The 14,314-nt window shown below is 37.1% G+C and overlaps 1 protein-coding gene across 4 annotated transcripts in view; it reads right to left on the reverse strand.

Moving 5' to 3' along the window:
* LOC136041862 (rap guanine nucleotide exchange factor 1-like) overlaps positions 1-14,314 on the reverse strand; it is a 160,724-nt gene that overhangs the window by 79,517 nt on the left and 66,893 nt on the right. For all 4 annotated transcript variants that reach the window (XM_065726637.1, XM_065726641.1, XM_065726638.1 and 1 more), the window contains 2 exons: positions 11,303-11,870; positions 931-1,182 (listed from right to left, as the gene is read on the reverse strand). In XM_065726637.1, the coding sequence (XP_065582709.1) occupies positions 931-1,182; positions 11,303-11,870 (820 nt within the window). The remainder of the gene's footprint in view (positions 1-930; positions 1,183-11,302; positions 11,871-14,314) is intronic.

The following is a 14,314-nucleotide window of genomic DNA, read 5'->3' on the forward strand; positions in this document are numbered from 1 at the left end:
GAACTTTCTTAAAACGTAAAGACAGCTTTTGACAAAACTTACAGTGTTAGGAATATCAGGAAAGTGACTAGCATTAAACAGTGAGCAAGAGACGTTGTCGTACACAGATCCACGCTTAATTACATTTGACTTGACTTTTAATTACATTTGGATTTTTAATAGCATTTGACTTGCACTTGAACTTTCTTAAAACGGAAAGACAGCTTTTGACAAAACTTACAGTGTTAGGAATATCAGGAAAGTGACTAGCATTAAACAGTGAGCAAGAGACGTTGTCGTACACAGATCCACGCTTAATTACATTTGACTTGACTTTTAATTACATTTGGATTTTTAATAGCATTTGACTTGCACTTGAACTTTCTTAAAACGTAAAGACAGCTTTTGACAAAACTTACAGTGTTAGGAATATCAGGAAAGTGACTAGCATTAAACAGTGAGCAAGAGACGTTGTCGTACACAGAGCCACGCTTAATTATATTTGACTTGACTTTTAATTACATTTGACTTTTTAATAGCATTTGACTTGCACTTGAACTTTCTTAAAACGTAAAGATAGCTTTGACAAAACTTACAGTGTTAGGAATATCAGGAAAGTGACTAGCATTAAACAGTGGGCAAGAGACGTTGTCGTACACAGATCCACGCTTAATTACATTTGACTTGACTTTTAATTACATTTGGATTTTTAATAGCATTTGACTTGCACTTGAACTTTTTTAAAACGTAAAGACAGCTTTTGACAAAACTTACAGTGTTAGGAATATCAGGAAAGTGACTAGCATTAAACAGTGAGCAAGAGACGTTGTCGTACACAGATCCACGCTTAATTACATTTGACTTGACTTTTAATTACATTTGACTTTTTAATAGCATTTGACTTGCACTTGAACTTTGTTAAAACGTAAAGACAGCTTTGACAAAACTTACAGTGTTAGGAATATCAGGAAAGTGACTAGCATTAAACAGTGAGCAAGAGACGTTGTCGTACACAGATCCACGCTTCAATCGAAGTTTTGCAGGTAAGGGAGGCCGGTTTGGTTCTAGTTCAACCTTTTCAAAAGCTGACGTCATTTGGTTGAATGCAACTGCTTCAGCTTGCAATTTCAACAGGCTCGACATTTCTTCCTGTCCTATCTGCTGATTCTTGGCGAGTCGAAATGATTCTTCACTTATCGTTGACTAGTGGAAAAAAGAACTTAATGGTTGAAAAGGAAAAAAGCCAACCAGAATAAAATAGCACATTTGTAATACCTTTTTATTGTGGCCCTATTGTGATCAGGCCGGTTACGACGTTCGCGGCAAGGTAACCTAAAACGCATTAAAAAAACGAAAAGAAATGTTAAATGAGGAAGGACTATCGTTAGAATGTGTCAGTTGAGGCTGGTAAAAATAATTTCGATTAATCTCAACGATGAAAGAACGCTGCGAAACAAATTTACGGGAGGTTTAAAACCTAGCCTAAAATCTCACAAAACAAGAAAAAGATCAAAACAAAATTATGGCATTAGAATAAGCATACCGGAAACTCCCATATAGAAATAAAAAGGCCAGACTCAGCGGGAGGGGGGCTGGGGGTCCCCCCCAAATGTTTGTCCGACTCGTAAAAACGAAACAAAAATGAAAACGAACAAATTTTGATGCGCTTAAAATAGTATTGTACCCCCCCCCTCGTTTAAAAAGCCTGGATACATTCTTGCAGTAGAGTTAAAATCCTTCATCTTCAAAAACAAGCAAAACAACTTTTTTTGCATGGGAAGGATTGATGTCTACTTTTTTAGTAGACACATTTTAGCTACTTTTTTAGTAGCTACTGCTGCAACCACGAACTCGCTAAGAAACGATCAAAGGTTTTTTCTTGTTTACTTCTTACAGAAACAAGCCTAATGCCTTTATAGTTACCAAACTCACTCTTGTCATCTATCCATAGCGACGAAGACCACACTGCCTTTCCATCACAAACATCAAATCAAGCAGAACAATGGGGAATTCTTTTCGCAAAACAGTGGAAATCTAGTTTGAATGAATATTTGAACTTCACTCCTGGTTGAACTTCGCTAAAGTAAGGATGCTGGGACTGTTTTAAAATTTTTCATTTTAGTTCTATTGGTCGTATTGGTTGTTCTATTGGTTGTAAGTTTTTCTTCTTCTATATATTTATGTTTTTCTGAGAACGACCCTATTGTTCCCTATTGTTTTTCTTGTTTTCTTCTTATTGTTCTCTTCTTGTTTTTGATGCTTGTCATCTTTCTTATAGGGCTTAACTAAAGTTCTTCTAGGATCAGTAATTCCCCCTTTGTCAAAAATCATGTCAATGATCTTTAGTGAACGAGACGTAAACGACGTCAGGTGTTAGTAAGATTACTACTTGAAAAGGTCTAGATTAGCTGTCAGATAAGTTACACCTACTAACCCTGGAAAGTCCCTTTTAGTATTGATGCGTCCTATAATATTTTTTTTTTCTTTGTCGATACCAGGGCACTGGAACAACACACAAAGCTATTTGAGGGCTAACGCTATTTATAATATCGTTATATTGGTAACAACGTCATAAAGTGCTATATAGCGCCCAAAAATTGAAATTCTGGTGTCATTTCTGGATTGGAAAGGCTTGGCGGTGTACTGAATCATCATATAGAGCTGTTTAATGGTTCATTTAAAGTTAACCTTTCTGTCTTATCACTTTTTGTAAATTAAACTTGATAGCAACATCATAAAGTGGCCTATAGCCCAAAAATTGAAATTGGGGTGTCACTTCTGGCCTAGGAAGACTTGGCGGGGTACTTATACATCGTATAGAGCTGTTTAATGGTTAGTATAAAAGCTAACTTTTATATCTAATCACTATTTGTAAATTCAACTTGATAGCAGCATCATAAAGTGCCCAATGGCACCTAAAAATTGAAATTTAGGTGTCATTGCTGTATTTTAATAGCTGGGTGGGGTACTGAAATATCATATAGAGCTGATTAAGGGCTTGTTTAAAAGCTAATTTTACATCGAATCTCTATTTGTAAATTCAACTTGATAGCAACGTCATAAGGTGCCCTATGTCACCTAGAAATTGTAATTTGGGTTTCATTTCTGGATTGGAAAGGCTGGGCGGGGTACTGAAACATCATATAGAGCTTTTTAAGGGCTTGTTTAAAAGCTAAATTACATATATAATCACTATTTGTAAATTCAACTTGATAGCAACATTATAAAATGCCCTATATACCAAAAATTGTAATTTAGGTGTCATTTCTGGATTGGAAAGACTGTTAGACACACTGAAACGTCATATAGAGCTGTGTAAGGGCTTGTTTAAAAGCAGACTTTTCTATTTAATCACATTTTGTCAGTTAAAACGGATAGGGTCATTATAAAGCGTCGAATGGCACCCGAAATATGCATTCTGGGCACCATTTTTCAAAAGGAAAGGATAAAAAGAATGAAACAGGTAGTATTATAATCTCCATAGTTGAAAACCCCAATCCTGAAGCTTACAGTCACCCTCTTCTATACTTCCCCCTCGCAGCCCCATTAATGTTTTTCATAGATCGTCTGCTTACGAAACAGAATTAGGAGGCTACTGCAACAGCATAGAGAGATTTTTCAACATAGACAGATTTTTTATTACAACATGGTCTATTTTTTATTATTATTCCGTACAGACATTAAAAGCGGTAAAAATAAAAGGGAAGATGAAAATGAGAAGGAATTCAAAAGAGGGGAAAAAATAATCTCACGGCTTCTTTTTAGAGTAATTAGAAATAATATGGCAAGGCAAAAACTAGTGGACTATTTATCAAAATAGAGTCAAATTAAAGACCAAAAGACAAACGGACTGTTTGCAAAGATTAATGGAAAAAAATTCAGTAAAATAAGTTTTTCAAAATGAAGGGCTTCTATTTACCAAAGAAGAGCAGAAATGAAGTCACATAACGATTCAAACATAAAGAGACTGTCAATAGATAAATAAAAGAGCAAACGAAAGAAAACACAATGGAAAATCAAGTCAACTATAGCTACTATAACTACTACCACTACTACTACTACTAGAAACTCATAGCAGTACACTTCAGACCAATACAACTACGTATGCTTCTCCTCCGTCCCAATCTATTCAAAGCCTGTCTCTTTACATCCTCCCAAGAAGTTCCCATTTCCCATAAATCTGTCTTTACGACATCCTCCAGCCCATTCGGGGACAACCCACTTTTGGTTTGGCCCTAAATGGTAGATGAACAAGAACAGTCTTTGGTATTTTGTCCTCCTTCATGCACAGAACATGTCTTAGCCATCTCAAACTTTCTCTCTTTATAGCCCTAGAAAGCGGGATTGAACAATATTTTTCGTACAGCTCACTATTTTAGATACGGCCAGTCAGCTGGGAACCCAAAAAAAACCGTATGCAATTTCTTTAGAAAATATCTAGCAACTCATCTTCCGTTTTTCGGAGCGACCAAGCTTCCGAACCATACTTGACGACTTTCATAACTGTAGTTTCAAATATTCTAATCTTGGTTCGCAGCCTTATCTTCCTACTCTCCTAAACTTAATCCAAATGTGGAAAAAACACCCTGTGCCTTAGCTATTCTACTTTTAAGATCTTCATTGCACGTACCGTCTTTACTAATAATACTAACTATGCAAGTGAAGCTGTCCACTTGATCAATCTTCTCTTTAAAGAACATAATCTCTTCATCACTTATTCCGTTTCTTAGGAAATTAATCTTCTTGCAATTAATTCGTAAACCTATTCTTGCAATATGAACCCGCAAAACCTCTAAAAGTTCTTTCAATTTGTAACATTATCATTTAGGATGCTTAGATCATCACAATAATCTGAGTCTAGGAGAGTCCCCATTTCATTTCGTGTTCTCCCATTGCCTTTGCTGTGCTCCTTAGATTAAGTCCATCAACATGATCAACATACATTGGAATAGAACACAACTCTGCCTAACTCCTGATTTAATACGAAACCAACTACTAACCTCATTTCCTAACTTACACACATGAATGTTATTCTCACGCATAGCACTAATCACTTCAATGCATTTAAATTACTTTTTTTCCGAAAGTTACTAGGGTATTTCCCCTTTTACAAAATCACATAAACAACGTTCAGGAAGTACCATAATGCTAAGTAATTTACTTTCAATAAGTCCAGAAATCGTTATGGCCTGAAAAACAGCAATAAACTCAACCAATGCAGGCCACAGACAAATAGCCCCTTCTCAAGTCAAGACAAAGCGCCTATGCGTGGTTACAATCGGACAGCAAGAAATAATTAAGCCTTTAAGCAGCCTAACTAGGTCAAGAAGAAGTGAAGAGTCGAATGGAGGTGAGTGGGCCTGTGTAGGTTTGTTGGTCACTGCATAATTTTTGGCCCTTGCTGATATATTTCTATTTACAAGAGTTGATCCCCCGCAGCAGTAACATTGCAGCTTTTATCTTCAATTTCCAAAATAGGGCTACAAACGTTATATGTCAGAGGGGCAGCCTATAATAAATATCGCTCAAAAAACAGGGCATTGCTGCCTTGTTTACCAGGTTACAATTTACAGGCGAAGAAGACAAAAGTTATGCAAAAAGAAAAAAGAGCACTCCCTGTTCATGTCATGGTATGTCCATAAGAATTTAATCAGGTAACCAGCTTTGTTCTTAGGGAGCCTTCTAAGATCTGACAGCAATATCAGCAGATTTGCAACCAATCTATTTAACTCTGTGAATTAGTCAATCATACAGCTATTGTCAAAACTTTTATGTTTAAAGAAGATTGGAATTTCTCCTAGCGTTGAAATATTTTCTCTCTTGCTGGCCAGAAAGGTTTTCCAAATTTTCTTTTTAGTAAGGGTTTTGTTCGTATTCCCTTTCTGTCATTCTATGAATAAACTCAGTAGATTCAGTGATGATATGTTGCAAACCTGAGCCAATTTTCGTCAAAATATGACATGACCATTAATCACTAGTTTGAAGAAATTTATCAGAAGCATTTGACGTTTGCTGCTTTGGTGATAAAGCTGCAGAGAGCAGCTCTCGTATCAAAAAACAAAAGTGAACGAATTAATTTGAATATATTATAAGTGAAAAATAACTGTTTTTTCTGGATACTAAGAAGCTGTTTGGCAAGTTTTTTATGAATTATTTTACCCAGTGAAAGGAGCAGTCGTTTCGCTTGGTTATTATTCTGATTTTGACAGTGATTTGGATTGAGTGAAAGGACTGCTTTTAGTTGTTTGAAGTAACGCAAATAGGCAAGCAGAAGAGGGGCAGTTCCCCGTCGCAAACACCGTTGTACCTGCGGGGAGAGTCTCCCTTAAACTGCGGGGATCAAGTGAACGGGGACTGACGCTTCCCTTGTTTATTGGGGTACGTCCCATCTAGTTTGTATAAGCTAACGCTTCCTGGACGTTTGTTTGCTGTGTTAATGTTGTTGCATATTTGCGATGGTCGGTAAGCTCATTTGGAATCCCGTATTAATTTTTTTTTTCACGGGCAGTAAAAATTGTAAAAAGCCATGATAAAATCGCAGAGACCAGCCCAGTTTTTCCAGAAAAAAGACATTATGAAAGCAAAAGAGATCTTATGGACAGATGCGAATTGTCTTGCTCCAATGTCCACAAAGGTTGCTATGAGCGACAATATTTTTGAAATGATCAAACTGTTTCAGACTGGTGATGACGATAAGGTTGCTCTGTCTACTTTCCATACTTCGAGCCAGAAGAAGTACCCTTGATCTTAGGTGAAAGTACAGTAATTATTACACGCAAAATTACGTAAATGTGTAACAAATTAGACATGGAGCAAAACTTCTCGAAATGTAAACCTGTAACTGTTGAAATCCCTGCTAAATGTATTTCCAAACCATCCTGTGCCGTGATTGTCAAAAGTCTACCAAGTAACCTAGCCAAACCGGAATCAAGGAAGGACTTCCTAAAACAAGCAAGTGGTGACGTTAGCTCACAAATTGTTGATCTAAAGTGCACCCGAGGTGACTGGAAAGTTACCACTGCATCCAAATGTGACGCTCACGCAATACAGACTGCGCTTCGTAGCTCTAGTAGTACCATTAGTGCTAGAGTTAAAAGTCCTTCTCACTTTGGAATAGTTAGACATGTCCCAAATGATTTGACTTCTGATGATGTCAAGTCTCTTGTGCCAAACTGTAGTGAAGAAAAGCAAAGTGGCTCTACCAGATCCTTCAGGCTGAAATTTGAAACAAAAGAGTTAAGTTCCCATTAGTGATCGGTTTCGAACAATTACCCCTTCAAGAGTGTTTGTGTTTACCCCTTCTACGCTGCAAATGCCAACCATACGGACATATTTCAAGTACATGTATGAACGAAATTTGTTGTTCCAGATGTTGAGAAAAAGGTCACAGAGCTCTAAAACAGCCTCCTGCCAAAAACCGAAAAAAATATGCTCTTGGCAAATCAGACAATCGTCTATGTTAAAGTTACAAATTTCCTATTGCACAGGCTCTGCTGAAAGATAAATCTAGTTAAAAATGAGATTCAGATGCCGAATTTTGTCGTGGAATATTAATGGAAAGCTACCGATCGGATCCCAATTCTTTCGCAGTTCTTGCAGTCCCATGACCTAGTTCTGATTCAGGAGCATTTCCTGTCGGAAGACCACCAAAGCTTGTTACCACTATTTTCGAATTTTTATTGCCTCTTTCGTATTGCAGCTGTGGGACCGTGAGGCAGACCCTATGACGGTCTCCCTATCCTATACCGATTCCCTTGCAAGCTATTAGCAGACACAGATTACTTTATTGCCGCTAAGCTTGAAAATCATGTAGTAATTAACATTTATTTGCCTACTAATTATAACCCCGAACAGTCTGATTCACGATTTGTGTCTGCCTGCAAGCTTTTAGGCAGGTTTCTTAAAAAAGTTGCCTCAAAATTTTTAATCAGCGGAGATGTTAATATAGATAAAACAAATACAATGCCTCCCTGATCATAAACCTTTTGGGGCTGCGTTCCTCTCGACTATTGTGTATGGCCTACGAATGACACCTTTTCATATATTGGGCCGCTTTCCTCAACTTCTAACTTAGACCATGTTGTTGCTTCGTTTGGCACTAACGAGATCAATGTTTTAAAAGAAGGATTCTACTCTGACCACTTTCCTATCTCTACTTACTTTTACTCATCACCACCTATAGCTCAAAATACAGAATCAAATTGGTTTTCCTACCGAGATTGGAAGAATGTGTCAAGTGAGTCCTTCAGTAAAGTCTGTGATGAGATGCTGAGCGAAATCAAAGTGCCTTTCAATCTTTTATGCGATCGTGCTGTGCTGCCACAAAGTGAAAAGAACATTTCAGTTGAGCTCACTTCCTACTTGGCACAAATAAATCACGCGCTGAAACGTGTTGAAAGAAGCACCGTTCCTCTTCGACGTGTTCGTAAAAATTCTCAGCTAGAAGATTGGCCAAAAAACAGATATCTAGTGAATGCGTGTAATTCAGCCAAGCTTTAGAAAGCCAATAGAAAGCCAAGGCTTTCTATTTGGAACGACTGTGGTCACTCGAGAGATGGCTTAGTAAATTACTTGAGGCTCGGCACGAAACGGAAATTTAATAAGGAATTGAAAAACTATAAGTTAATGCTGATCCAGACAAATATAATCCGTTTTGCTGAAGAACCCTCCGAACTCTAGAAGTACAGCAAGCCTATCAAAACCCACAGTGCTAGCGTGCCTGAAAAAAGTAGGTTGAATAAGGAGTTCAGTGCTCCCAACAAAAATATAAGAGTTTTTTTTTGTTTTTTTTTTAAACAACTTGACCTTGTTGTTTCAAATAAGACGAAATCTTTCCTGGCTGTGTCACCAAGTGCTGTTCACTCTTTGATTCCAAAATTAAAGAAAAAATTTTCCTCTGGTGTTATTCTATTTCAGCAAGTCACCTGCAACTTACAGGTTCTTTATTCGAGCAACATTTAGCACAACTGTTTCAGATGATCCTTGTTTGTGGTGTAGTCCCTTTGCAATTTTGTAACTCCCATCTTTAAAAAGGGCAAAAAAGACGCTTCTCTGTGCAGTTCTTATCGTCCCATTACCATCTCCTGTTCCTACTTTCAAGCTTTTCAAGTCTTTTTTGACAAGAGACATTAAAGAAAATTGTTCCACCCCTCCTCGTCAGCTTGGGTACCAGCGAGGTCTAGGTAAAGAACATGCTCTCTTTCTACTTGTAAATATGCTGAAGGATATTGAAGAAAGAGGTGATTTCCTGGTCTTTTGTGCACTCGATGTTGCAAGAGTTTTTGACTCGTGTGCATTTTTGCAGATTTGCATGAGGCCCTTTTGAAAGGTACTGATGCTGCGGTAATCACTTGTTTAAGATACATGTATAGAAATCTGAAGGCAGGAATTAAAGATGGTAGTCAACTATTTCCAATTCTGAAAGATGTACGCCAAGGAGCTCTGACTTCTCCAGTTTTGTTTAATCATCTTGTTACCGTTGCTTAGGATAAGCTGAACTGTACTTTTATCTTCAAAGGAGTTGATCTTTCGTTAGTTACGTTTGCAGAGGACCTACTAAACATTTACTGCACTTTTCAAGGATGCTCTTAACCTGTCTTTTTCTGTGCCTTCTGTCCAGTTTTTTGTGATGGGTTATAAATAAATGATGAGGATGATGAGTCCATAAAAGAATATTATATGTCAGAAGGCCAGCCAATAATAAATATCATTCATCACTCACAAAACAGGGCAATACGGTCTTGTTTACCGGGTTACAGTTTCCTCTAAGTCTGCCACTCTTAAAGGTCTGCCTGCAAATGTTATTACAATCATTATATGTCAGAAGGGTAGTCTATAATAAATGTCGCTCATCAGTCAAAAAAAGGGCAATGCTGTCTTGTTTACCAGGTTACAATTTCCTATAAGCATGCCACCTTCAAAGGTCAACTTGAACGTATTGGTTAAAATTAAGGTTATAATTATGTAAAGGGTTGAAAGGTCCACCAGTATGCCTCAATCAGGTTGGGAAGGCAGAATATATTTCACTTCGATAGGATCACGGGGTTTCTACCCCTCAACAGGTATCAGCCCTGAAGTTCAGCCTACATATGTTAGCCAGCGTCATGGTTCTTGTTAGGCGAACTGGAAAAAGGTTTATCTCAATACCACTAATATTTCTGGATGGGAGGATATCTCTTTCAGGGATAGGGACGAAGAAGAATAAGTTTTCGAGGGGTGCCGGTGCTGAAGGTTAACCAGAAAAGGACAATCATAGCAATGGTTTAAGCCAGGAAAAACGGTAAGAATTCCGTTCTACTGCCACTTTGACGTCGGTTAAGTAAGATTTTTCTTCCTCGGATAGGGTCAGAGGGTTCCAGTCCTCGACGGATGCCAGTTCTTAAGGTCAGCACTGCTCACAATCAAGGTTCTAGTCTGGCCAACTCGTGAATTTTTCATTTTAACACCAAAATGAAGCTGAATATGTACAATATATCTTCAAGAAGAAATAGGAATCATCAAGTGGTTTTGAATGGGCGGAACTTTTCGCGAGGTGAATGATGTATATTACTGTTATTATAGTTCTATATACGCTTAGTTCAAAAATTATAATGACTTATTCCTTAGAAATGTGTTTGCTCATCATTCCATTGGGGTTTTCAATCCCTCCGACAAGAAAAAGAAACTTTAAAGAAAACTTAAGACATAAGTAGCTAGTTTAGAGGAAAAGTTGAAGAGAGGAATTTGAAGCTTTTACAAAACATTAACCCCCATCCCCTTCCAAACCAAACATATGATTGTCCATCTTTTAAAAACAAAAGATAGGTATATATTCTTCGTTTGAGCTACACCGACTGATAGGGTTTAAACTACAGAATATATATCATAGGCTCTACCAGTCAGAAATTATTTATGTAAGGGGAACCGCGTGGATCAATCTTAGTGGATATTCCTCCTTTCTTTGTTTATACATAGTCTACAGAATAAATGTTATCTATAGCATCGACACTATCCATACCATAGATAGTCTATATACAAAGTCTACAGTACAGACTATTCTTGGCTATTTTGTATATAATTCTGAGGAATTAAAACCTAAAGCGGTTTGAATTCATCATAAATAACGAATCTAAATAATAATATGTCATATGCAGTCAGGATGTTACTTGAACATACCTAAAACAGGATGGCCGTCTACGAATAATAATTTATAATATGGTTAGTCTTTGAATCATAGTCAGTCCTAGGAGATCCATTTACGTAGTACAAGAATTCCCGAAAAAAAAAATTCAGCAAAATATTCTTTAAAATATTCTGATACTGACATATATTATTGATATCTTACCTCAGATACACAAAAACCAGTCACTCGAGTAATTGTTGAATAAGACCTTTGGCTTTCATATTTTGAAGATTTTACGCCACAGGATATTTCACATGGAAGCGAAGTAAATATTCCACTTTCTGTTTCTGCCCTTTCAGCAGCTAAACCATTTTCAATATCCATAAACTCCCTTCTCTCTTCCGGTGTAAAAATGGCTCCACTTTGCCTAATATTTCTCAATGTTCTATCATTGAAAATTGCTTCATATCCATCGCTGCCGATTCGCCGATGGAAAGTTCTTGCTGAGGAGTCTTCAAGCCGATTAGATCGTTCTAACTTAATTCGACATAAATCAAGGTCATCGGAACGATTGGACATACTACTGTCGAGACTAGGATTTAGGCATGAATCAATGCTGAGCGAACTTCCACTGTCAAGGGGTGAAGAGCTCCCTCGACTGTTTCTCAATGAGGTGGGTGACACGGAACGACGCAAATCCGTACTAACCAATCCCTGTTGACTTGCCAATGACGATCCATAAGAATCAAATGGCTTTCGGCGCTTTGGAGGCAGGGGCGGGGCAGAATCCCTAAGAGGAAAAAAACAAAAATTAGAAGACAAATTATAAGAATAGTTTTTTTTTTTTTTAGCTTCTGGCTATTTCTTTTTTTTTCGTTTTTTTTTCTATGCTGAAGACGCCTTTGTTGTATACGAGTGAAATGTACATTTCATTTTTGTTCTCTTCGTTTTCATTTACTGGCCATAGACCTATTTGTCATCTTTATGTTTATTTCTTTGTTTTTTTTTAGAATAGAAGGAAACACAATTATGCAAAAATGAACCTTAAATTAGCAGTTAGTAAAATATTGTTGGTATTTTTTCCTAAATTACACTAATTTCAAGTACAATCCAAATCAGGGCTACCCGAGTTAGCTCAAATAAGAAAACAAACGCTGAATTCAATTCCGAAAGATAAGAAGAAAATCAGAATACTTCTAAGGTGTGGCACGGGGCCTCAAATATGTGGTGTATATATGAGCTAAATTAGGGGACGTTGAGCTAAATTAAAGGACAATTGAAGGGCGAAGGATATTCGGCTGAAACTTTCAGGGAATTTAGAAGAGGATATTCAACACAATCAAAGGCATTATATTTATCAATTTTGCCAAAATAAGAAATTCTCCTCCCTAAACAAAGCATAAACACCCATGTATGTCACAAATAAAAGAGTTTGAAGAGCCAAAAAGAAGAAAATGCGTCTGGTATTAATTATATTAATTATATTGATTCTCTCAGTTTCATTTCCATTCATATGCAATCTATTGTAAATTCTTTTATGCGAAATATTCAAATGTGTTATATAGAAGTTGCTGTTGAATCATGAACCTAGTTCAATAGCCTTCCAAACATTGATTTCATCTTGAACAAAAATCATGCAAAAATTATATTAATAAAATCAAAGCCAAATCCAATGGCCTTATGCAATTTGAAAATTTTCATTATAACCAATGTTTCAATTCTTAGGCAGATAACCTGACAATTAGAAAAAAAAATTGTAACATTAAACAATGATGTATCTTTGACTAAATCATGGAGAGTTCAGTAATTAATAAATTTTTTTTCAGACTACTTCTACCACTACTGCTACAATTGAACTAAACCGTAATAATTTATGTGCATTCAGGAAGGATATACTAGAGTAGAATAAAAAGAAACTTCCACTGAAAGTTTGCGTTACTTTAAAACTAAATCAAAAGGCACTATGTATATGCTGGTTTTCAATAGAATTTCAATTGAAATTATTTCAAGCGAAAGTAGAGCCATTCTAAAGCTTCAGACGAGCAGCGATTACGTCTAATCGCAGTTAAAAAGGCCATAAACTACTTTCGAAGAATAAATGAAACCCAAAGCAAACTAGACCTACGTTGCCTGGGCAACGTGAAGTGTTGCGGCAACCTTTGTTCGGCTTTGCCGATTAAAGTGTTGCGAGAGCAACACTTTGGTTTTGTTTCTTCGCTATCGGTTAAATGCTAAAGTTGTCAAAATTATCAAAGCTTTCAAAACGGCATATTCAAAGAAGAACACAATCAGTAATCACATGATCAAATTCTTCAGCGTTGAAAAAACAACAGCAAAAGAATATCGGAAAAAGGGACTAAATTGAGTTTGCAGCCAGTTGAACTTTATCCTTTTCAATCGTAGACATCGTGACGGATGGAAACTTGGAACATTATCTTATATAATCTAGTTGGTATTATAAAGCTATCCGTAACTTTTCAGGATCAAATACCATAGATGTGCACCAATTTGCACAAATTTGTAGCCCCTCATGAACCTCCTCTAGCAACCCATTCTTGCTTACAAGTCCCTCTTCCGTGAGAGACAAAGAATAACACAATCAGTAATCAGATGATCAAAGGCTATTCCTCAGGGTTGAAAAAAAAAAAAAAAATATTGGAAGAAGGGACTAAATTGACTTTGCAGCCAGTTGAACTTTATCCTTTGCACACCATAGGCTCTGGCTCGAGGACAAGCAAAAACCATCCTTTTTGGCCCCAGGCAAGAGTCGTACGGAGCTTTCCAAAATATAATGTCATATTCATCAATCCGGCCCGAGGTCCACACTAACAGCCGATTATTACTTACTAGGCCCCTAAATGTCACTTTGCAGCCGGTTGAACTTTATCCTTTTCAATCGTAGACATCGTGACGGATGGAAACTTGGAACATTATCTTATGTAATCTAGTTGGTATTATAAAGCTATCTGTAACTTTTCAGGATCAAAATACCATCAGGGACCCATAAATTTCCTGTAATGACTCGCCATCCAGGATCGCTTATTATTGGATGGCGAGTCATTACAGGAAATTTATGGGTCCCTGATTCCATAGATGTGTACCAATTTGCACAAATTCGTAGCCCCTCGTGAGCCTCCTCTAGCAACCGATTCTTACTTACAAGTCCCTCTCCCGGGATATACATCCAAGTTCACCAGAAACAAATAATGGGTACACCAACTAGCAAAAGTTCCA

The sequence above is a fragment of the Artemia franciscana genome, unplaced genomic scaffold (assembly GCF_032884065.1).
Source record: "Artemia franciscana unplaced genomic scaffold, ASM3288406v1 PGA_scaffold_47, whole genome shotgun sequence".
Classification (NCBI taxonomy): Eukaryota; Metazoa; Arthropoda; class Branchiopoda; order Anostraca; family Artemiidae; genus Artemia; species Artemia franciscana.